Source organism: Salmo trutta, chromosome 19 (assembly GCF_901001165.1).
Source record: "Salmo trutta chromosome 19, fSalTru1.1, whole genome shotgun sequence".
NCBI lineage: Eukaryota > Metazoa > Chordata > Actinopteri > Salmoniformes > Salmonidae > Salmo > Salmo trutta.
The window spans coordinates 41,975,127-41,997,440 of NC_042975.1; the positions used below are offsets into that span (position 1 = coordinate 41,975,127).

The following is a 22,314-nucleotide window of genomic DNA, read 5'->3' on the forward strand; positions in this document are numbered from 1 at the left end:
GGGCGTGCTCGCCAGAATTACCCGAACTGTCTCGTGTCAAAGCTGTTACATGTTGACAATGATGAAGATGATGACAATCATGCTGATGAAGACCGTGATGATGTGGGTGCGCATCATGAAGAGGATTATGGTGATGGTAAAAGTGATGGTGCTGGTAATTAGGATGATGGTGAAGAAAATGAGGGGTTTCCTAGTGCTGCGTGGTGGTGGTGGTGAAACAGTGGTGAAACAGAGGGGAAGAGAAGTCGGGCTTATTGGAGACACCGCGGGCGTTTTAGATGTGATTATTTGAGCTGACACTCTGGGGTCGAGCACTGACAGCAGCGATCCTTGTGCTAGAGAAGGTTGTGGATGTCAGGGCGGTCTGCTTCAGTTATGTTCCCTGCCAAAATGTTGAGGTGTCGGGTGCGCGATAGCAGAGCAGAGAGCTAATATGAGAGCCGCTTTAGGGGAAGCCGCCATGACGCTGTTTCAATTCAAACAAAGGTCAGGCAATTACAGTCCCCAGAACTGTGCCTCGTTTGAGATACCTGTTGTAAAATTTGACTGCAGGGTTTTGCTTCGCAGCATGGGGTAATTGCACATTTGGTATAATGATAAAAAGAGGCTCGGGAATAATTGGTGGGGCAAGCCTGTATTATGAGCAACCACATTAATCATTTAATTTTCAACCATACAGCTGTGTAGGTTTTCCATCTCCATTTAAACGAGTGATGTATTGCAGTAGTTACACAATACAATGGCACAAACACACAGTAAATGGCCGTAAATAAAACCAATCTTAGGCGGCGGATTTGGTGGGGTTGTATCCAGTCGCTGTTCCTTTTCTTAAGGTGCTGAAATCCATCCAGCCAGCTGTCTTTGAGCACACGGTCCCTCCCCCCGACACTCTGTCCCGACACCATCACACTGAGAAGTGGATTGAGAGAGAGACGGGGATAAATGGATGGGGAGGGGGGCGGTTGCACCATTGGGGAAGAGGAGAGAGAGAGAGAGAGAGAGAGAGAGAGAGAGAGAGAGAGAGAGAGAGGGCGATACCGAGCACCAGTGGCAGGGAAACACACCCGCCAGCCGCGTGCAGAGGAGAGAAAAAAAGGCAGCACGGACAAAAGAAACATGGATGCATTAGAGAAGTATCCACTCAAACAGATAACGGAATGGATGTGCCGTTCCTCCTGCACCTAACCGGGAACGAATTAGCCTATTTTAATGCGGTGGTGCGAGGCGAGGTATTGCAAGCTAAAAAGGCGGAAAGCAGTATTTAATCCGTCTGCGGATCCCATGAGCTTGCAATGGCTGTTATGGGGATATGTAGCTGTATAGGAAACAATGTGGCTCTTTCTTTTGTTGTATTTTTCTTATTGTGTGGCCTTTCACTTGGACAACTACGGTACTCAATTCAGGAGGAAGTAGAAAATGGAGCGGAGGTGGGGGATCTTGTGCAGGACTTGGGGTTGGATATCCGAAAGCTCTCCAATCGAAAGATAAAGGTAACCACCAGTGGAAAACGGTATGTGGATGTCAATCCCCAAAATGGGAAATTACTTGTCAATGAAAGAATCGACAGAGAAACGCTGTGTGATTTGAGCAGCACCTGTCTTATACATTTAGAGGTGCTTGTTGAAAACCCATCCGAGGTGCACAATGTCGAGGTGGAGATTGTGGATGCGAATGACAATGCGCCGCAGTTCCCTAGTGACGAGTATCAATTGGAAATTGCAGAATCGGCTTTACCAGGGTCTCGTTTCCCGATTGAGAACGCCCTGGATCCGGATGTGGGATCCAATTCCGTTCGTCTGTATCGACTCAGCCCAAACGAACACTTCGCACTTGATTCCAACAAGCCCTCCCTCAACAGCAAGAACATTGAGCTCGTGCTCAAAAAGCCCCTTGACCGTGAGCTGGCGCCTTACCACCAATTCATTCTGACTGCTGCAGATGGCGGAACACCAGCAAAAACCGGTTCAGCTCTAATTAATGTGCGAGTCCTGGACACCAATGACAACGTTCCTGTATTTGACAGCTCAGTGTACAAAGTCAAATTGTTAGAAAACTCACCAAAAGACACACTGGTCATCAAATTGAACGCCACAGACCATGACGAGGGTACCAATGGGGAGGTGTATTACTCTTTCAGCAGCTACACTCCTGAGAGAGTCAGACAGATGTTCAGCATGGACAGCAACACGGGAGAGATCAGAGTGAGGAGCATTGTGGACTACGAAGAAACCAACTCTTATGAGATGTACATCCAGGCCATGGATAAAGGCCCTGGTGCTGTGGCAGCCCACTGTAAGGTGGTGGTGGAGGTGGTGGATGTGAATGACAACGTCCCAGAGATAGTCCTGTCCTCTCTCTCCAGCCCAGTGAGGGAGGATGCCCGGGCTGACACCGTGGTGGCCCTGATCAGTGTCACAGACCGGGACTCTGGTGCCAACAAACAGGTGAACCTGGAGATACCGCCGGGCCTGCCCTTCAAGATCAAGTCCTTCAGAAACTACTACACCCTGGTCACCTCCGCGTTCCTGGACCGTGAGACCACCGCTGCCTACAATGTCACCCTTAGCGCCACTGACGGCGGCACCCCACCCCTCTCCTCCCAGAAGACCATACAGGTGGATGTGGCTGATGTGAATGACAACCCGCCGCGCTTCGAGCAGACCTCCTATACGGTCTATGTGACGGAGAACAACGCCCCCGGGGCCTCGCTGTGCACCGTGAAGGCCCAGGACTCCGATGTCAACGAGAACGCACGCATCACCTACACCGTCCTCAATGACAACAACCACGGTATCCCCGTCACCTCCTATGTCTCTGTGAAGGCCGACACGGGAGAGGCATACGCCCTGCGCGCCTTTGACTATGAGTCACTCAGGGAGTTCCACTTCCAGGTCAAAGCTCAGGACGGGGGCATCCCGCCCCTCAGCCGGGTGGCCACTGTCTACATCTACATCATGGACCAGAACGACCACGTGCCTGAGATCGTCAAGCCCCCAGGCAACGGCACACGCTCTATAGAGACGGTGCTGAAGAACGCCGAGGCTGGCGTCTTGGTGACCAAGGTGGTGGCGTACGACGCAGACGCGGGTCCCAACGCCTGGCTGGTCTATGTGTTGGATCAGTCCACAGACTTGGATCTGTTCAAGGTGCATGAACACACAGGGGAGATCCGCACCACTCGCAGGGTCCTGGAGGACAACTCCACCTCCTTCAGCCTGACTGTACTGGTGAGAGACCACGGCCAGCCTCCTCTCTCCTCCACCGCCACCGTCAATGTGGCCGTCATGGAGGTGCCACCCAAGGTGACCCCTGACCCCAAGAGGGTCATCCGGCCCCACAGCACCCTGCTCTTCTCCAACGTGACCCTCTACCTGATCGTGGCCCTGAGCGCCACCACCTTTGTGTTCCTGGTGACCGTGGTGGTGCTGGCCATCGTGCGCTGCCATGCCTACTGCACCCAGCCTGGCTCCTGCTCCCCCTGCTGTGTGTCCCAGAAGACCCCCCCTGACGGCGGGAGCAGCAGCACAGTAGGTGGTTCTGGGGGTGGAGGTGGTGGTGGAGGTGGGGGACAACCCAATAACAATGTGGCGCTGCGGAGAGACCTCAAAGTGGAGCCTCACTACATTGAGGTGCGTGGGAATGGCTCCATGACCAAGACCTACTGCTACAAGACCTGCCTGACGGCCACCTCAGGAAGCGACACCTTCATGTTCTACAACACAGGCCGGCCCATCAGCGGCACCTGGGGTTCCGAGCGCTTCTTCACGGGAGGAAGCGGATTTGTACGGAGACTGAGCATGCCCGACGCTTCATTGCAAGTCTGTCCAGAGGTGCGTTATTTTTTGCCTATCAAATGACAGACAGGTCGTGCATGGCATAGCAGAAGTAGAGTCTCACAATCTGTCACTTCTCCAGATTACATACTAGGCTTTAATATGTTTTGATTACTGTATGTTGGTGCTGGTTGTCTTAAATGAGTGTTTTAGCATTCCTTCATACCACTGTTCTTGGTTCTGTCTGTTACATGAAGGGCTTTAGATGCTCGGTAGTTCCACATTCTAGCTGAAGTTGTTCATTGTCATATTTTTTGCTTTGTTGTCATATTCTAGTTTTGTTGTGCTGGTATGTCTTGAGACAGTGTCAGTTTTGACATGTTTCTTTGATGACTGGCCAGTGTGAGTGGTTGTGTGTCTCTTTGTTCCTCTCCCTGGTTGCACAGTGTAGCTTCTTCCTCCACCCAGCTCAGCGCTCACACTGCGTTAGTGTCAGATTGGAAGACTTTTTGGAGTCCTGCTGTATTTCTGATGATTCAGGGATTTGTGCTTCACTTTGATGTTGTCATCAAATATTCAGTCAGTGCAGGTCAATTTGACTCTACCTCTGGCTCATTCTCTGTCCAAGTGTGTTTGACTTCATCATATCTCACAGTGTCAGGCTTTGTGCCCGTGATATCTCCAGTTTAAATGCGGATGCACAGTATCTCTGTGTGTGTGTGTGTGTGTGTGTGTGCATATATTTGTGTTTTTTCCTTCTTTAGTCTGTTGGCTTAAATTGCAGTAACCCAAAGATCCTCCCAGTATTACTCTTCCTGTCTTTTCTCTCCAGTCTGCCACACGGACTCCTCACTCAGACTTCTCTCTGTTAGTCTTTTCTACTGTCTCAGCTCTCTAGACCCTCTTCCACTGCAGCACTATGCAGCCGTAGCAAAGTGTTGGCATTCTTGTTCGAGCATGGCTTAGGAGTCAAGGCTGAGTGCTACAGGAAATGACAAATACGCAGCGCTGCACATGTTTACCACAAGGCTGGAATGTTAAGAACTGCAGCAGCAATGATGATAAACATGTTCTTTAGCAAGGAACCACTGGTTTGAGGTCTGAATGGGGCTTTTGTTTAACCTCAGTAAGACTTCCAATAGGTGTAATTCATTTCCATAAGAATAACAGAGTAGAGCTCATGGAATTAACCGCCCTGAGAGTATATAAATGGTTATTCAGCTGCTATGTCTTTTTAAATCCATGGACGTTCGGGTTGTGTTAGCCATGTTTTAATGTCTGTTAATGGTTCGTTGTATTTTTGTCCCTGTTGAATTGGTGTGAACTCATGTTTACTCTAACGAGCAGACGTGGGTTGTGTGCTCTAATGGGCTGGCTGGCGTACTCTCTGATGCTCTCCTGTTTCAGCACTCTGCTCTGGGGGCTGGATAGGTTGATGGTCAAAACGTTGTCTTAACGTTGTCAGAATGTAGATTGGAGGCCACAGTGGTTGATTTGGATGTTTTGGTGGTTATGTTGTGGTCCTGGATGGGTCAAGACAGTCCGTCAGTCAGTCAGTAATGTGCTGTAGGAACAATAAGCAGAGGCAAGATAAGAGTGGCGGTGCAAATGAAATTAACCTCCAGCCACTGTTTCCCAGACCCACAAATTCGATTCGCTCAGAGAGACTGTGTCTCAGAGAAGGAGATACTCCCCTCAGAATTAAACTGATTAAAACATGAACAATGTAGGCTCTTTATCTGGGGCGCCTGCTGACTCCTGAACAGGGCTGAGGCTTAAACTACTACAGCACTGGAACTTACCCACAGGTCTGATGTCTAAGGCTCTGATGATGTTGATGTCAGTGGTTATGATTTGTGTACATATCCAAAGTTCTGAAGCTCCATTATGAACCTTCATACAATCATTAAACCTTGTGGACAGCAAACTAAACTGCAGGCTTTAATTATTGAGATCAATTCAAAGCACTCACGCCCACAAGGAGCAGCTTTCGGGAGAACATCAATGAACTTGAATAATGTGTGACTGCCCTAGGAGAGCCGCCCTTAACCCTTTAACCCCAGTCCAACATGAGCAGGGGATGGAGGATGTGGTTGCCCTGGTGACAGAGGGGCTCTTCCTGATTGGATTATCCCAAAGCCCAGCTGCAGTCTGACTGATGAGGCAGTCATTTACCAAGGTTGCCTGGAGCTCTGAGCTCACTGATCAGAACTAGACAGATTTATTTACATACACACTATGATAAACTGACTCATACACACACTCACAAATCCTCTCGCAGAATAACGATCACACAGACAGAGATACAGAGAATCTAAGAGTGTATCAGTGTGTCTCTCAAAGTCATTACTTTGAGAAAGGGCATGTGTGTTATGTAACACCGTTTGGGTCTTTGCATGTCAAAAGAGATACAAGTCAAATAACACTATTTGACGCATCAAATAAGCTTTACATTTGACACCTCAAATAACACAATTATATTATAGAATGTTGTATGTGCTGAATTTGCACGTGCAAGCCAAGCGCCACTTTTACGGATCACTGTCAAAGCTGTACAATACTGCGTTGGTAATACGGAATTATTTGTTCGACCAAATGGGAAAACGTTTGTGAGAGCATTTCAAATTAGATTAGGATCAAACGAGCTGGATCATAAATGTTTGCAAATATATTTGATACAGACGTTATCAGCAACTTCTGGGGTATCTAGCTAGCTTTAGCGTGGTAGCTAGCTAGCATCAATGCAACCAGCCTGAAAACAATGACCAGTAGACATTGCAGTCATTTTCAATATTCTTAGCAATGATTTAGTTATCAATGTTAGTAAGTATTAGCTAGGTAGCCACTTGTTGTTCTCCTATTGAAATAACTAGCTCGCCAGCTACTTAACCCTTTTGCCCAAAACTAACGTTATAAGCAGCCAGCTAGCGTCATCTCGCTAGTGAGGCTCTACCGGACCGGGTTATGTGCTGTGAAGCTAGCCACAATAAGGATTACCCACAATAGTGGAATTTGCGTGTTGCCTTCAAAATAAAAGTCCCGATTTGAAATTGATGCAGAAGGTTTCAATCGATAAAATAATGCCATATTTAGACTAGATAATGTTAATCAAGTTTGGAATGTTGGAACGTGGAGCAATGAAATGGAGTATCAGTTTACTCTCTAACACCCACTGAACACAACCCCCCGAAGAGTTTACGCAAATATTAGCATCGTAGCTCTTATTTATTTATTTACAAGCATTTCGCTACACCCGCAATTCATTTCAAGCAATAGCATCTGCTAAATATGTTTTTGTGACCAATAATACATTTTCGTTTGATTATAGTGAGACTTTGACTGTGGGAAATCACTTCCCTAGTCAGCCTGTTGTGCGTTTTGATATTCACATTGCACTGCACAGCTAAGGATTGGGGATCAGTTAAATGGGGTACAGTATCAGTCTACTCAGTACCCAAGTGCTTTTTTCCCCAAAGTCCTCAGAGTTATCAGGCTCCAAAACGTCCAGGTTGTATTATTTTCCTCTGGAATGATGCTCAAGACATATAGTAAGTTGACTCGTACAATACATGTGGCTCAATTTCAGTCTTGCAATAAGAGCTATGATGCTAATGTTCTCTTGGTGTCACTGAGTTGACTGATACCCCATGTCATTAATCCGCAACCCATAGGTAAGGCTGTACAGTGAAATAAGTATGCCCACAATGCAATTCTAAAGTATAATACGTCCAGTGGGATTTCAACAGATTTTTTTTATATAAGACCATACCAACCTCGTTTAGCATGATCTATTCCATTATGTTATGATTCCACTATTTGTATTAATTTATCACTTTCATTGAGATACTTTAATTTTGAAGGTGAACAGCAGATTCCACTTTGTCTAATTCTTATTGAGGCTAGCTTCACATAGGTGGGTCCTTCCAACATTAATCAAATAAGAACTGTTTTATAAATTAGGGGTATTTTAGATGATGACACCTAGCTACAGTGAGGGAAAAAAGTATTTGATCCCCTGCTGATTTTGTACGTTTGCCCACTGACAAAGAAATTATCAGTCTATAATTTTAATGGTAGGTTTATTTGAACAGTGAGAGACAGAATAACAACAACAAAAATCCAGAAAAACACATGTCAAAAATGTTATAAATTGATTTGCATTTTAATGAGGGAAATAAGTATTTGACCCCTCTGCAAAACATGACTTAGTACTTGGTGGCAAAACCCTTGTTGGCAATCACAGAGGTCAGACGTTTCTTGTAGTTGGCCACCAGGTTTGCACACATCTCAGGAGGGATTTTGTGCCACTCCTCTTTGCAGATCTTCTCCAAGTCATTAAGGTTTCGAGGCTGACGTTTGGCAACTCGAACCTTCAGCTCCCTCCACAGATTTTCTATGGGATTAAGGTCTGGAGACTGGCTAGGCCATTCCAGGACCTTAATGTGCTTCTTCTTGAGCCACTCTTTTGTTGCCTTGGCCGTGTGTTTTGGGTCATTGTCATGCTGGAATACCCATCCACGAACCATTTTCAGTGCCCTGGCTGAGGGAAGGAGGTTCTCACCCAAGATTTGATGGTACATGGCCCCGTCCATCGTCCCTTTGATGCGGTGAAGTTGTCCTGTCCCCTTAACAGAAAAACACCCCCAAAGCATAATGTTTCCACCTCCCTGTTTGACGGTGGGGATGGTGTTCTTGGGGTCATAGGGAGCATTCCTCCTCCTCCAAACACGGCGAGTTGAGTTGATGCCAAAGAGCTCCATTTTGGTCCCATCTGACCACAACACTTTCACCCAGTTGTCATCTGAATCATTCAGATATTCATTGGCAAACTTCAGACGGGCATGTATATGTGCTTTCTTGAGCAGGAGGACCTTGCGTGCACTGCAGGACTTCAGTCCTTCGCGGCGTAGTGTGTTACCAATTGTTTTCTTGGTGACAATGGTCCCAGCTGCCTTGAGATCATTGACAAGATCCTCCCGTGTAGTTCTGGGCTGATTCCTCACCGTTGTCATGATCATTGCAACTCCACGAGGTGTGATCTTGCATGGAGCCCCAGGCCGAGGGAGATTGACAGTTCTTTTGTGTTTCTTCCATTTGCGAACAATCGCACCAACTGTTGTCACCTTCTCACCAAGCTGCTTGGCGAGGGTCTTGTAGCCCATTCCAGCCTTGTGTTGGTCTACAATCTTGTCCCTGACATCCTTGGAGAGCTCTTTGGTCTTGGCCATGGTGGAGAGTTTGGAATCTGATTGATTGATTGCTTCTGTGGACAGGTGTCTTTTATACGGGGAACAAACTGAGATTAGGAGCACTCCCTTTAAGAGTGTGCTCCTAATCTCAGTTTGTTACCTGTATAAAAGACACCTGGGAGCCAGAAATCTTTCTGATTGAGTAGGGGTCAAATACTTATTTCCCTCATTAAAATGCAAATCAATTTATAACATTTTTGACATGGGGTTTTCTGGATTTTTTTGTTGTTATTCTGTATCTCACTGTTCAAATAAAAGTACCATTAAAATTATAGACTGATAATTTCTTTGTCAGTGGTCAAACGTACAAAATCAGCAGGGGATCAAATACTTTTTCCCCTCATTGTAGATAGTTAGCTAGTTAATTATAGCTACTGAAAGAGATTATGTCGTTTTGCTATGTTTTTGGGGAAGAACATTGTTTGCATCCATCATCTAGCTAGCTGTTTTATGACCAGCACTGTCCAGAGCTTGGGGAAGTGTACCTGCGCTCGTGAGGCAGCGGCAGGTGTGCGAGACAAAACTTTACCAGCATCATAGCATAGGTACTGGTGACTCGTTGTGACGTTGGAATAGGAGTGACAGTGTAATCAATGTGTAATAACGACGTAAAAACCTAATGAACGTGTTAAATGTTTATGTGACATGCAGTCATACTCAGGTCCTGATTGGTCAACAAGTTTATTTGAAGCGACGTGAATCTTTTTTGACACGCAAAGACCCAAACGGCTTCCATAGTATGTGTGTGTGTAATGGCAGTGGCAGTGGCAGACACCCTGTCTTCCAGAACTGCAGTGCTCCAATCAGGATGCAGAGCTGGGTTGTGTACCATGATTAATTAATGAGACTATATCTGGCCTCGCTCTGCATGAAATCAAACTAACCTCTCTTCCCCCCCCCCCCCCCCCCCCCCCCCCCTAGCCGAAGGCCCCAAATGCTGACTGGCGATACTCCACTTCTTTGAGGGCAGGGATGCAGAGGTAAGCACTTTACTCTTTGCCCTCTTGTGATTTCAACTCTTCTTAAAAAGATTCCCACCCCACCTCAGTGTTATCAGGGACATCACCTCTCCGGTATGATCTCACACCTTCCATTGAGTTGGTATATAGCCCCTTGCCCCTTACCAAAACATTAACAATATCTAGGAGGAATATTGCTACAGTATGTGACCAACATGTAGGAAATGTTACCTCCATTTTATAGCTCTTTAAGTCTGGAGTCACCATGCATGCCTGCACAACAAAGACTGAGAGGCAGCCACTCTCAGACTACTGCATTCTGCAGACAACATAACATGACCACAGACAGCTCTCAGATCAGATGAGCAACAGCTACCATCACAACTAGTGGCTCCTCAACATGTGTCTGACCCCTTCAACCCCCCTGTTTGGGCCAGCTGTGCTCTGGCTGTCTTGTCAGCCACCCCAAAGGGGAACACACATACACACAGAGGGGCAGAGCCCTGATGTTCCAGCCAGGCCCCAGTAGCCCTGCTCCTATCCTCTGCTTTAGTGTATATAGGTCATCTTCATTCCAGGAACCGTGAAAGACAAACGGGCTGATGAACTCGGAGCTTTCTCATCCTCAGATCATCACTCACACACACACACACTCACATACACAAGCTAGATTAAAGTGTTCCAAAAGGGTTCTGCTGCTGTCCCCATAGGATAACCCTTTTTGGTTCCAGGTAGAACCCTTTTTAGTTCCAGGCAAAACTCTTTTGGGTTCCATTTAGAACCCTCTGTGGAAAGGGTTCCACAAAAGGGTTCAAACTGGAACCAAAATGGGTTCTTCAAAGGATTCTCCTGTGGTGACAGCCGAAGAAACCTCAAGCACCTTTTTTCTAAGAGTGTACAATTCATCCATTTTACATATGCTAAGAGTGTACAATTCATCCATTTTACATATGCTAAGAGTGTACAATTCATCCATTTTACATATGCTAAGAGTGTACAATTCATCCATTTTACATATGCTAAGAGTGTACAATTCATCCATTTTACATATGCTAAGAGTGTACAATTCATCCATTTTACATATGCTAAGAGTGCAGGTTCTCCTTTTGTGTAGTATCTCATTGGAGTCTGGTTTTCTGGTGTGTTTTTAATGGTGATTTCTCTGTTGTTCAGAGATATTGGATATAATGTCATGGTGACAGACTCATTAATAATTCATATCCACCATCTTGGCATTGCTGCAGCTGAGTTTAAAATGGCAGCGCAATAGCACACTTCAGAAACAAGGCTTTCAAATGCTTCACCTTCACATCCCCTACCCCACTAATTGCACACAGCCAATACACAACCCTCACCTTCATATTCTACACCCACACACACCCTCCAGACCCACCATTCTGACCCCCCCACCCCCACACACACACACACTCAGTCAGCACCCCTCAGCTCATATCCCTCACCAAACAGACTCGAACTCAGCATCACCCAAAGCCCCACCCAATATAAACGGTTCTACAGGCTGAAGCCCACATCCCTCCCTGGATGATGTGTATTGCTGCAGAGGGCAGAATGGCATATAGTTCATATAGCTGAGAGAGCATAGTACACACTGTGTGCCAGAGGTGGGACCAAGTCCTTGTTTTACAAGTCACAAGTAAGTCTCAAGCCTTAGCACTCAAGTCCCAAGTCAAGTCCCAAGTCAAGACAGGCAAGTCCGAGTCAAGTCTCTGCAATGCAGCTGTGTGCTGCATTGCAGAGTCTGCAGTCAGGGCTAGCTGCTCCTCTGCAAGTCTACAATCCTTACATTCATTATGAATGTATAGGGAGAAGGGGACATGTTTATGTGTGTCCGTGTTTTTATGCCAAGAAAGTTAATGCAGTCCTGAATGCATCTGTGACTCATAAATGCCCTCAGGTTTGTGTGCATTAGATGTGGTGGGGATAGTGAATGGTTGAGTAGCGCAGTTAGTTGAAACAAACAGTGAATACTTTTTTCCCATTACTTGTTGACAAGGCTTGATGTAGAAATGGAGATGGTAAGGAATTTGGAGTAGAATTTATGGCTGTTCTGTTTTCTTCTGCTTACCATTCCTCTCACTACTGCATCTCTCCTTCTCTCTCTCTCTCTCTCTCTCTCTCTCTCTCTCTTGCGCGCGCCCTCTCTCGCCCTCTCTCTCGCTCTCTGTCTCATTCCCCAATCCCCTCCCCCTATGTAACCACACCCACTCCTGTCCCTATTTGTATCTCTTACATCTGTCTTTCAATCTCATCACACCTGCACTCTCCATCTCTGTCTCCATCTCTCCCTTTCTTTCCTGTCCTTCTCTCCCTCCTCCTCCTCATCTGATCAGAGGGGAAGTTATACAAAACAGACCATAATAACCCAAGGCAAGCCAGAGTGTCAGCTTACACAGACCAGAGACACATCAGTATGCACAGATATTAGCACGCACCTTACACACAGGCACACACACACACACACGTTCCCAGATACACATCAAACTGTGAGTAGACAGACTGGGAACATCCACCAAATGAAATGCTGCGGGGCTTTCCTAAATAGTACTGATTAAAAGCATGGTGTCAACCTCGAAGGGATAATTAGAGCTTTAGAAGATGGAGTGTGTGTGTACATCCACTGTATGTGTGTGAGTGGGTGACTGATTGTGCAGTTATTTTAAATAAATGTTAACTATTTGGTTGTAATATCACCTCTTGAAGAGCCTAGTCAGAACTACACATTTCAGATTATTCCGTGCAAAACAACTGGGCACATTTAGCTCTATCATCAGAGTTATACAGCAGTAACTGCATGCTTTTCATGCTTTTCATGATCAGTAAACATCAATTGATCATGTAATTTCAGATAAATGATGGTAGCCTCACGATATTTCTCAAAATTGGCCACCTTGAAGTGGATATTTTAGTGATATAGAACAAAAGTGACCGGTACCTGACCAGTATGAGTGGTTTAGGTTCATTTCCCATCCTTTGTGGACTCTACCTGTCAAGCAGCAGAAGGGCGCATTTTGCGGATATGCTGGTAGCTGATCATGTTTACTTTGCAAGCTACCGGTAGAAACTTTGTACAGTTGCTTAAACATAGTGATAAGTAGACCTAACCAACGTAGGCCTACCTAGCCAAGTAAAATAACATTATCCCCTTTTCAACATTGTTTTTACGAGTGTTTAATCATGGTTGCTTCTGATAGATATGATTTGCTAAATTGATTGATGGATCATGTCAAATTGGCTAGCTAAGCATAGCTAATTACAGACTACATCAATACGGCTAGTTAAAATGCTGACTTTCAGGGGATAAACTAGATGGCTTTATTTGCTTGCCATCTATAGTGGTGATGACAGTTGTCCGACTGACAACTTTACCAGGAAGAGGACTTGCCGATTTCAAGCTCTTTCCAAAAGCCTAATCTCTGATGAAGCAAGCTAAATGACACATTGTGTGCTTAGATACATGCCAAATAGATAGGTTACCCTCACTTATCTGTAAATACATGATCAATTGATGTTTACTGATCATGAAAAGCATGAAAAGCATGCAGTTACTGCTGTATAACTCTGATGATAGAGCTAAATGTGCGCAATTGTTTTGCACGGAATAATCTGAAATGTGTAGTTCTGACTAGGCTCTTCAAGAGGTGATATTACAACCAAATAGTTAACATTTATTTAACAATCCCTTGAAAACGGCAGATAGTTGTAAATGGTTTTAGCAGAGCTGAGGGTCTCATTGTCCCCGAGCAGCCAAATTGAACACTATGCACCGTTTTCTGAGGTTTTATTGATAACAACCTATTCATGGGTTGCATGTTTCATCACAATATTGTTTTGAACGTTCATCAGCAATGAGCGCTGATGAAGATTTAGTCCAAAGTGCATTACAGTGGCTTGGAAATACAATGACATTCAAAAGGAGGCAAATCATTTGTAGGAAAACCTTTAGTCATAATTTTGATGTCACCAGATTGACTTTAGATGCAGTATAACGTTAGCTAGCTAACTAAGATTGATGAAAGGCCAAGGGATTTTAGCTAGCTAACGTTATCATTGCTAGTTATTTTTGCCAAACTTTGCTAGCTAATGACAACATCACCATCTGTCTAAAGTAAATTTGACAACATGAAAATGCTGGCAAAGTTATTTCCTACTAATTATTTGACTACTTTAGCAATGTCCTTGTAAGGGGTGCGTACTGGCGCCAGAGAAGTCAGGCGCAGGAGAGCAAAACTGTGTTTCCAATGGTGCAGTTTAATAATAAAAATCCCCGTAAACAGAACAATAAATACAATGGGTACAAAACCCGTCGCACACCAGAATAATGTGCACAATCACTTACAATAAATAATTCCGGACAAGGACATGGGGGGAAACAGAGGGTTAAATACACAACATGTAATGATGGAATTGAAACCAGTTGCGTGGGAAGACAAGACAAAACAAATGGAAAATGAAAAGTGGATCGATGATGGCTAGAAGACCGGCGACGCCGACCGCCGAGCACCACCCGAACAAGGAGAGGGACCAACTTTGGCGGAAGTCGTGACAGTCATTGTATTTCCAGGCACTATAGTGTAATTTAGACGAAACAGTATTTAGACTCCATCCAGAATGACTGGGTTTATCACCACTTTAGGGCACCACTATGGCACCGTCGATAGAGGGAGGCTTGAGAACGTTCCTAACAATGGCATGACACGACCGAGTGACTGAAGTGCAACCTATGAATATGCTACCAACTCAGTCTTTTGTCAGTTTTCCCGCCTGATGTCACAACTCAGAACTGAACATTCTGATTGGTGACATCACAATGGGCTAACAACTTAGTCCTTTGTCATAGTTTTCCCATCAGATGTCATAATTCAGGACTGAATATTCAGATTCATAACATCAGAAAGGGCTGCCAGTTAAGCTTGTATTCAAATATTTTCCAGGGTGATGTCATAATTGGAGTTCAGGTCACAATTTATTTTGACCACCATTCTTTGAGTATGCATCACTTGAAGCATATGATTTACATTTTTGCATTAAAAGGAAAACTCCACCCAAAAACTATATTTTGGTATTTGTTTCATTAGTCCATAGTTGATATAGTCCCAAAATGTTTGCATGTCAGCAATCAAGTTTTCAAGATAGGGGCCAGATTTCTGTATGTTGAAAGTAACCTATGTTGAAAACTTGATTGCTGACATGTAAAATATTTTGGGACTTAATCAACAAAATAGATCAAAAGGGAAATGGAAAGAGACAATACACTTTCAATATTAAACGGCACACAGTTGTCAATGGTTTTAGGCAAATCAAATGCTCTGTACCTTATTGCATTTGAGTTTTCTAAACAACCTGGTGGGCCAGTACACACAGCTGGCTGCTTTTCAAATGCTATGACCAAAGCTGTACTTTACTTTCAGCTCAGTAATGTACAGATCCAGTATGTTGATACAACAGGGGAAAATATTGATGTATCTAATGAGCATATGTGAATGTGTGTTTTGTGTTCCAGCTCGGTCCATATGGAGGAGTCATCAGTGATGCAGGGAGCCCAGGGGATGCTGGTCCAGAACTGGCCCACAGTGTCCAGCGCTGCAGGTGAGACGTGTTGGCCTGGGTGGGCGGGGGTCAAACATACACCGAGTTTCTCTGCTGCCAGCTGGAGGCACTCTGCAGACACAGTGGTGTGAAATGACAGCAGATAAGTAGGAATACGGAAGGCAGATGGGAAACACGCAGGTGACCTTTTAGAATCCCCGCCAGAGGAATGTTAAGCATTAGCGCTGAGACTCCAGGGGCAGCATGCTTGAAAGACTAGATGAGGGCCGATGACAGACAGCGACACAATCTGCCAAAATAAAAGAGCCAATGAGAGGAATTCTCAAGATGGCCAAATGTGGGCTGTTGGCCAGACTTTGATAGGTGAAGTGAACTGCAAAACTTGGTTGGGGAAGTGTTGTTGGGAGCCACCAGCTAAAAATAGCCAGTTGCGAGAACAATTTTGACAATTGCATCCAGTAAGGCATTTAATAGCCATTTATACATTTACAGTATCTCAGCTGATAGAGAGCAAAAACAATCGCCTTTGAAGATTATTTTGGGAATCTGACTGAAATGAAAAGAGAAGGAGAGGGAAAAGTAGAAAGCAAGTGAGAGAGACAGAGAGGAACGACATGATCACAGTTGACTGGTAAGCTCCTGTGGTTAAGTTCGGAGGGTTTGTCAGAATTCCTGGGCGGTGGTTTGATGTTCCTGTCAGCTGCCTGCCTCGTCTCTACTGCCAGCCAGCCCAAGCTGAGCACTCATCGATTTGCTGTCCAGTGACAGGAGTTAGAGCACAGGTGTAGAACTCTAGGGTGGGCAATTGATCATCACTGTGACGGACTGAAGTGTGTCTGTGTCTGTGTGTATGTGTGTGTGTATGTGTGTGCGTGCATACAGGAATTTAGAAGGGGAAAGAGAGTGAGAGTGAGTAGGGCGATTGAGAGAGGGAGAGAGGGGATCTAGCTATTGATTTGTTCTACCTGGCTGCAGTTCCTTTGCAGCGTATGGAAAACCTTCAGTCTATGGTCTGCCAGAGATTCCAATACGCGGTGGAGGCAGCGGACATGCAGAGTGTCCTGGAAGCTCATCAGGAGTGGCTCAGTGCAGAGAGGAATCTCATGCAGGGTTAGGAGGTTCTTAGTGCTACAGGCTAGTATGTTGCAGGGTCAGACTGTTTTCATAATAAGGGAAGTGAGTGCAGCCTTATGGCTTAGACGCATGATGCCATGTAGCACGATTGGCTTTGCTTCAAAATGTTGTATCAAGTAGGTTTGAAAGTGTAAAAGAAAGAATACATAGGTTCAGTATATTGCAACGGTATACATATTGCACCTCAAATGGAGAGTATACTTCCTCACTGTGATTCATTAGAGTTACGTGGAGATGGAGGGGGAGGGGGCACTGTTGGATGAAGACCAGACACAGAGGTAGATAGAGAGGGTGTTGAATAAGGCATGGCAAGACGGCCGTGATGTTTAGGGTGCTAGTGGAGTTCTGAGTCATTTGGGAGAGGATGAAAGAGCGAGAACGATAAGAAGCATGGTAAAGGAAAAAGAGGTATGGGGGTTTGAAGAAGGAAAGAGGTTAAGGATTGGCAGGGCCCTGCGGTAGCGTTGTTGCTAGGGAACGCCATGTGACTTGTTGCTGGGTAACGCTGTCTAACTGAGAGATTGCTGCAGCAGCACCACCCTCCATCAGCAGGGAGTGGGCGAAGGCAGTTTCCACAGCAACCATTCATACCCTGAATGGAGTATTTAGACGATGAGAGAGAAACAGAGAGGGAGGGGGAGAGAAATGGAGAGATGAGTAGAGAAGGATAGGCGTTAACAGAGGAAAGAGAGGGTAGTCAGAGATGGAGAGGAATGGAAATGGAGGTAGAAAAGGAAGAAGGATATACAGTACAGTGAGCTTTCAAGATGGAGAAAGATGTATTCATGAAGAATGGTGCGACACCACACACACACACACACACACAGAATAGAATAGCATAGGAGAAGAAAACACACACAACATGCACACGCACTCATATTCACAAACCTTAATCTAACGCATGATCCATAAATTGGGTTGCATGTTTGTAGGCCGGAAAGAAGAAGCATGGGTTGAGAGTAACCCAGATTGGACCAGGGATAATGGACTTAGAATGTAGGACACTGAAACCAGGCTAGAACCACCCCAGACAGCTGGGTACCATGGCAACCTCCTTACAGAGAGCTGTAGTAACCTGCTTACCAGCAACCACAGCGTGTGCCTTTCTAATATGATCTTTGCAGAGGGGGGAAATTGGCTGTGATCAGGGAAGAGCTCCAAATAAGCCTCCATATTACTGGAGATACAAAGTCACTGTACATGCAGAGCATGTCAAGCCTGCTCCCGCATAGACCCCGCTGAGAATCAGACTTCCAAACGACTCTGCCACATCTTCGACAGGGTAACGTTCTGCAAATTGAAACAGCACTCTTATGTAGATATGCAGGAGAGAGAGGGAGAGAGAGGGAGAGAGAGGGAGAGAGAGAGAGAGAGAGAGAGAGAGAGAGAGAGAGAGAGAGAGAGAGAGAGAGAGAGAGGAAATAGGTGTAGATCTGTTTGTTGATCTCTTTCAATAGGTACACATTAGATCATTCTATGTACCCACGCTTGTACCCCTCCAGGGGCGAACTCAACTGGCCTGCTTTGAGAAAAGAATCAACACACTCAAAATGATGTTGATCAAGTCTAGGAGCAATACAGGCTACCCTCCACTAACATAATCACAGTGGGCTTGAGGAAAACAGTGTACTTCAGGTGCAGTAATAGTGTTGTACTGTAATAACTGTGTCCTGAACTGATCAGATTCCCCACACTGACCAGACACAGATGTTTCATTCAGTTTCTACTATGAAGTAAATGTTATGGCTGCATTCTTTTCAGTCAGATTGGCTCCATCAAGCCCTAGTGAACCCAAAATGCTGAAGAACGTAAAGGGCTGAAGCGTGGGTCTGTGTGTTGGTGCCATTTGATGTACTTTATATCTGTGCACTCGTGTGTTGTTTGCATGCTACAGTCATCACACGCGCGGACACGCACACTTGAATTAGGAACTCCAGCCATTTCACGATTAACCTACAAATGAAAAACAAACAATCTATTTTCAGGGCCTGAGTTTGATCTAAATGAAACACAGGAAAAAAGTAGGTCAGAGCCCAGAGAAGTTGGTGTGGGCTGAGAGCACTGTGTCTGCTGAGTACAGACAACATCACATCACTCTCTGTTTGTCCTTTTCCCCTTTAGTTGTATTTTTCTGCATCGTTCCTCACCTCAAGCGTTCTATCCCTTCCCATGCCTCTCTGTCTCTTGCTTGCTGATTGTATTTACATCTCGTTCATATCTTCCGTTATACTGTATCCTATATGATAGGAGAATTGTGTCTCATGTTCTCTTAGTACTGCAGTTCACCCTCTCCAGGCTCTTTTGGTCTTTCATTGTCTCATCCTCTCGCCCTGCTTCTCTCTCTCTCTCTCTCTCTCTCTCTCTCTCTCTGTCACATTCATGCTTGAATATTGTATGAGATTTCTCCCTCTCTCCACTACTGTGTCGAGTCCTTGTGAGAGTAGGATTAGGTTAGTGCTGGGTTTTCACACTTCCTGTCGTCCTGACATGCTAATTCCCATCACATCACAGAGTTAAACATCCCTCTCTGCCGTTAAAGGTCTTTCTAGTCTACCCGTGTGTTCTCAGCAACACCACTGGCTGATAAAGTTCTACTCCCTGCAATCCGTTTCCCCCTCGTCAGTTTATCAGTGTGCCTCTGGCTCTAACTTAGACGTTTTGCTTATCTGTGCTGTATTACAGATGTGGTAATACTTTACCTCAGCCAGAAATAGGAAACTGAATAAGGCTCAATTTATGTGTGGTGGAATTTGCTGGTGTTTTCTGAATCTCACTGAGGATGAAAATAATGTTGACGAAGATGATAAAGATGACATAGCTCATCACTTTGTGTTTCTCCCTCCCTTCTTCTATCTCTGTCTCTTCTCTTCCTCTCTTGTAGATGGTGAGGGGGGCGAGCTGTCCCCTCCGGTTGGAGCTGGCATTGACAGTAACAGCTGGCACTTCCGTTACGGGCCTGGCCCAGGCTACGGCCCCCCTCAGGTCCTGAGGCCCGGAGAGATCCCCCCTGAAGCCTTCATCATCCCCGGCTCCCCCGCCATCATCTCTATCCGCCAGGGCCCGGGAGGAGAGGATGACAAGAGCGACTTCATCACCTTCGGCAAGAAGGAGGATGCCAAGAAGAAGAAAAAGAAGAAGAAGGACAAGAAAGACAAGAAAGACAAGGGGAAGGAGGATGTGGATGAGTAGAGGAGAAAGGGGAGATATTAAAACAGAGCTACCAACTAAAGTCCAAATAACAGATGCAAGACAAAAAGCCAAGTGTATATTTTAGAAGCAGGAGAGCCTCCCTGTGGTGTGTTTGCATAGTTAAGTCTGCCCAGCCATGTCCCCATTAGCAGAGGCCTATCTCAATGAAAAAGCCAATTGTAGCCTCTGCCAGGTTGGCCCTCCGAGGCTTCCATACCTCTGGCTATTAAACAGGCTTCATATGGGATTTAATAGGCTGTCATTAGCCAGACATTTGCTGAAAGAGAATACTGTTTCTAATCAAACAAAAATACATTTGATTAGAAGAACCTTTCTACAATGACGATTATGTACTCAACTTTTCCTGCCCCACTCTTTCATCTATAAAATGCCATATGTGAGAGAAATCTCACACACCATTTTAATGCCATTGCTATGACTAGTGTTACAGTCCTGCCAGCCACCTCCACAAACTGGCCTGAAATAGGATGCTCTTCCCTGTCCCTTCTGGCCCCATGTTGGCATCTCTGTCTTTTCTCCGCCCCCTGTCTCCTCTGCTCTCCTGATTGGAGGGGGAGAGGAGGAGCTCAATCGGACAAAGAGTGAAACAGAGGCTCTCTTCTCCAATAACATGGAGGCCTTGTGAAAAAAAGGAATACACAATAGTTATTTTATACAAAATATAAAAAAGAGAAAGTGACCCAAACAAGACACCTGACATCTGTGTATGTAGTGTACGGTGAGCTGTGTGAGATTAGAATGGGTTGAGATTAGTGCTGGCCGAGATTGAAGGCTGGATTAGACTGCCCAGGTTATTTTCAGTGCGTGCTGAAGCCGGGATGTTTCATACCTGGCACTGTTGGCACTGTTGGCAGCAAAGGGCAGGGGCGAAATACCTGGCCCCCCATCTCCTCACCTAGAACAGACAATAGGTCAGTGGGGCCTTGAACCCACAGTGTGCAACACACAACCACAATAACTACCACACATACACTCACACTAGACAGTCAGGTCACAATAACTACCACACATACACTCACACTAGACAGTCAGGCCACAATAACTACCACACATACACTCACACTAGACAGTCAGGGCCGCCATGCACACACCTCTCTGGATACTATAGATCTCTAACCCAGCCAAAAGGCTGAGGCATAGCAGTGGCCTGTTTGCTATGGATGTGTAATAAACTCAGCAAAAAAAAGAAACGTCCTCTCACTGTCAACTGCGTTTATTTTCAGCAAACTTAACATGTGTAACTATTTGTATGAACATAACAAGATTCAACAACTGAGACATAAGCTGAGCAAGTTCCACAGACATGTGACTTACAGAAATTGACTAATGTGTCCCTGAACAAAGGGGGGGTCAAAATCAAAAGTAACAGTCAGTATCTGGTGTGGCCACCAGCTGCATTATGTACTGCAGTGCATCTCCTCCTCATGAACTGCACCAGATTTGCCAGTTCTTGCTGTGAGATGTTACCCCACTCTTCCACCAAGGCACCTGCAAGTTCCCAGACATTTCTGGGGGGAATGGCCCTAGCCCTCGCCCTCCGATTCAACAGGTCCCAGACGTGCTCAATGGGATTGAGATCCGTGGTCTTTGCTAGCAATGGCATAACACTGGCATTCCTGTCTTGCAGGAAATCACGCACAGAACGAGCAGTATGGCTGGTGGCATTGTCATGCTGGAGGTTCATGTCAGGATGAGCTTGCAGGAAGTGTACCACATGAGGGAGGAGGATGTCTTCCCTGTAACGCACAGCTTTGAGATTGCCTGCAATGACAACAAGCTCAGTCCGATGATGCTGTGACACACCGCCCCAGACCATGACAGACCCTCCACCTCCAAATCGATCCCGTTCCAGAGTACAGGCCTCGGTTTAACGCTCATTCCTTCGAGGATAAACGCAAATCCGACCATCACCCCTGGTGAGACAAAACTGCGACTCATCAGTGAAGAGCACTATTTGCCACTCCTGTCTGGTCCAGCGACGGTGGGTTTGTGCCTATAGGCGACGTTGTTGCTGGTGATGTCTGGTGAGGACCTGCCTTACAACAGGCCTACAAGCCCTCAGTCCAGCCTCTCTCAGCCTATTGCGGACAGTCTGAGCACTGATGGAGGGATTGTGCGTTCCTGGTGTAGCTCGGACAGTTGTTGTTGCCATCCTATACCTGTCCCGCAGGTGTGATGTTCGGATGTACCGATCCTGTGCAGGTGTTTTTACACGTGGTCTGCCACTGCGAGGACGATCAGCTGTCCGTCCTGTCTCCCTGTAGCGCTGTCTTAGGCATCTCACAGTACGGACATTGCAATTTATTAACCTGGCCACATCTGCAGTCCTCATGCCTCCTTGCAGCATGCCTAAGGCACGGTCACGCAGATGAGCAGCAGGGATCCTGGGCATCTTTCTTTTGGTATTTTTCAGAGTCAGTA

At 45.8% G+C, this 22,314-nt stretch overlaps 1 protein-coding gene across 2 annotated transcripts in view; it reads left to right on the forward strand.

Moving 5' to 3' along the window:
* Positions 1-21,120, forward strand: part of LOC115154605 (protocadherin alpha-C2-like) — a 41,491-nt gene extending 20,371 nt beyond the window's left edge. Inside the window, exons 1-4 of one of the 2 annotated variants that reach the window (XM_029701012.1) lie at positions 916-3,830; positions 9,944-10,002; positions 15,503-15,588; positions 19,565-21,120. In XM_029701012.1, the coding sequence (XP_029556872.1) occupies positions 1,293-3,830; positions 9,944-10,002; positions 15,503-15,588; positions 19,565-19,872 (2,991 nt within the window). In that variant the 5' untranslated portion in view covers positions 916-1,292 and the 3' untranslated portion in view covers positions 19,873-21,120. Of the gene's footprint in view, positions 1-915; positions 3,831-9,943; positions 10,003-15,502; positions 15,589-19,564 lie in introns of those variants that run through there. The other variant, XM_029701013.1, reaches the window with a different exon arrangement.
* Positions 21,121-22,314: the final 1,194 nt, after the last annotated feature.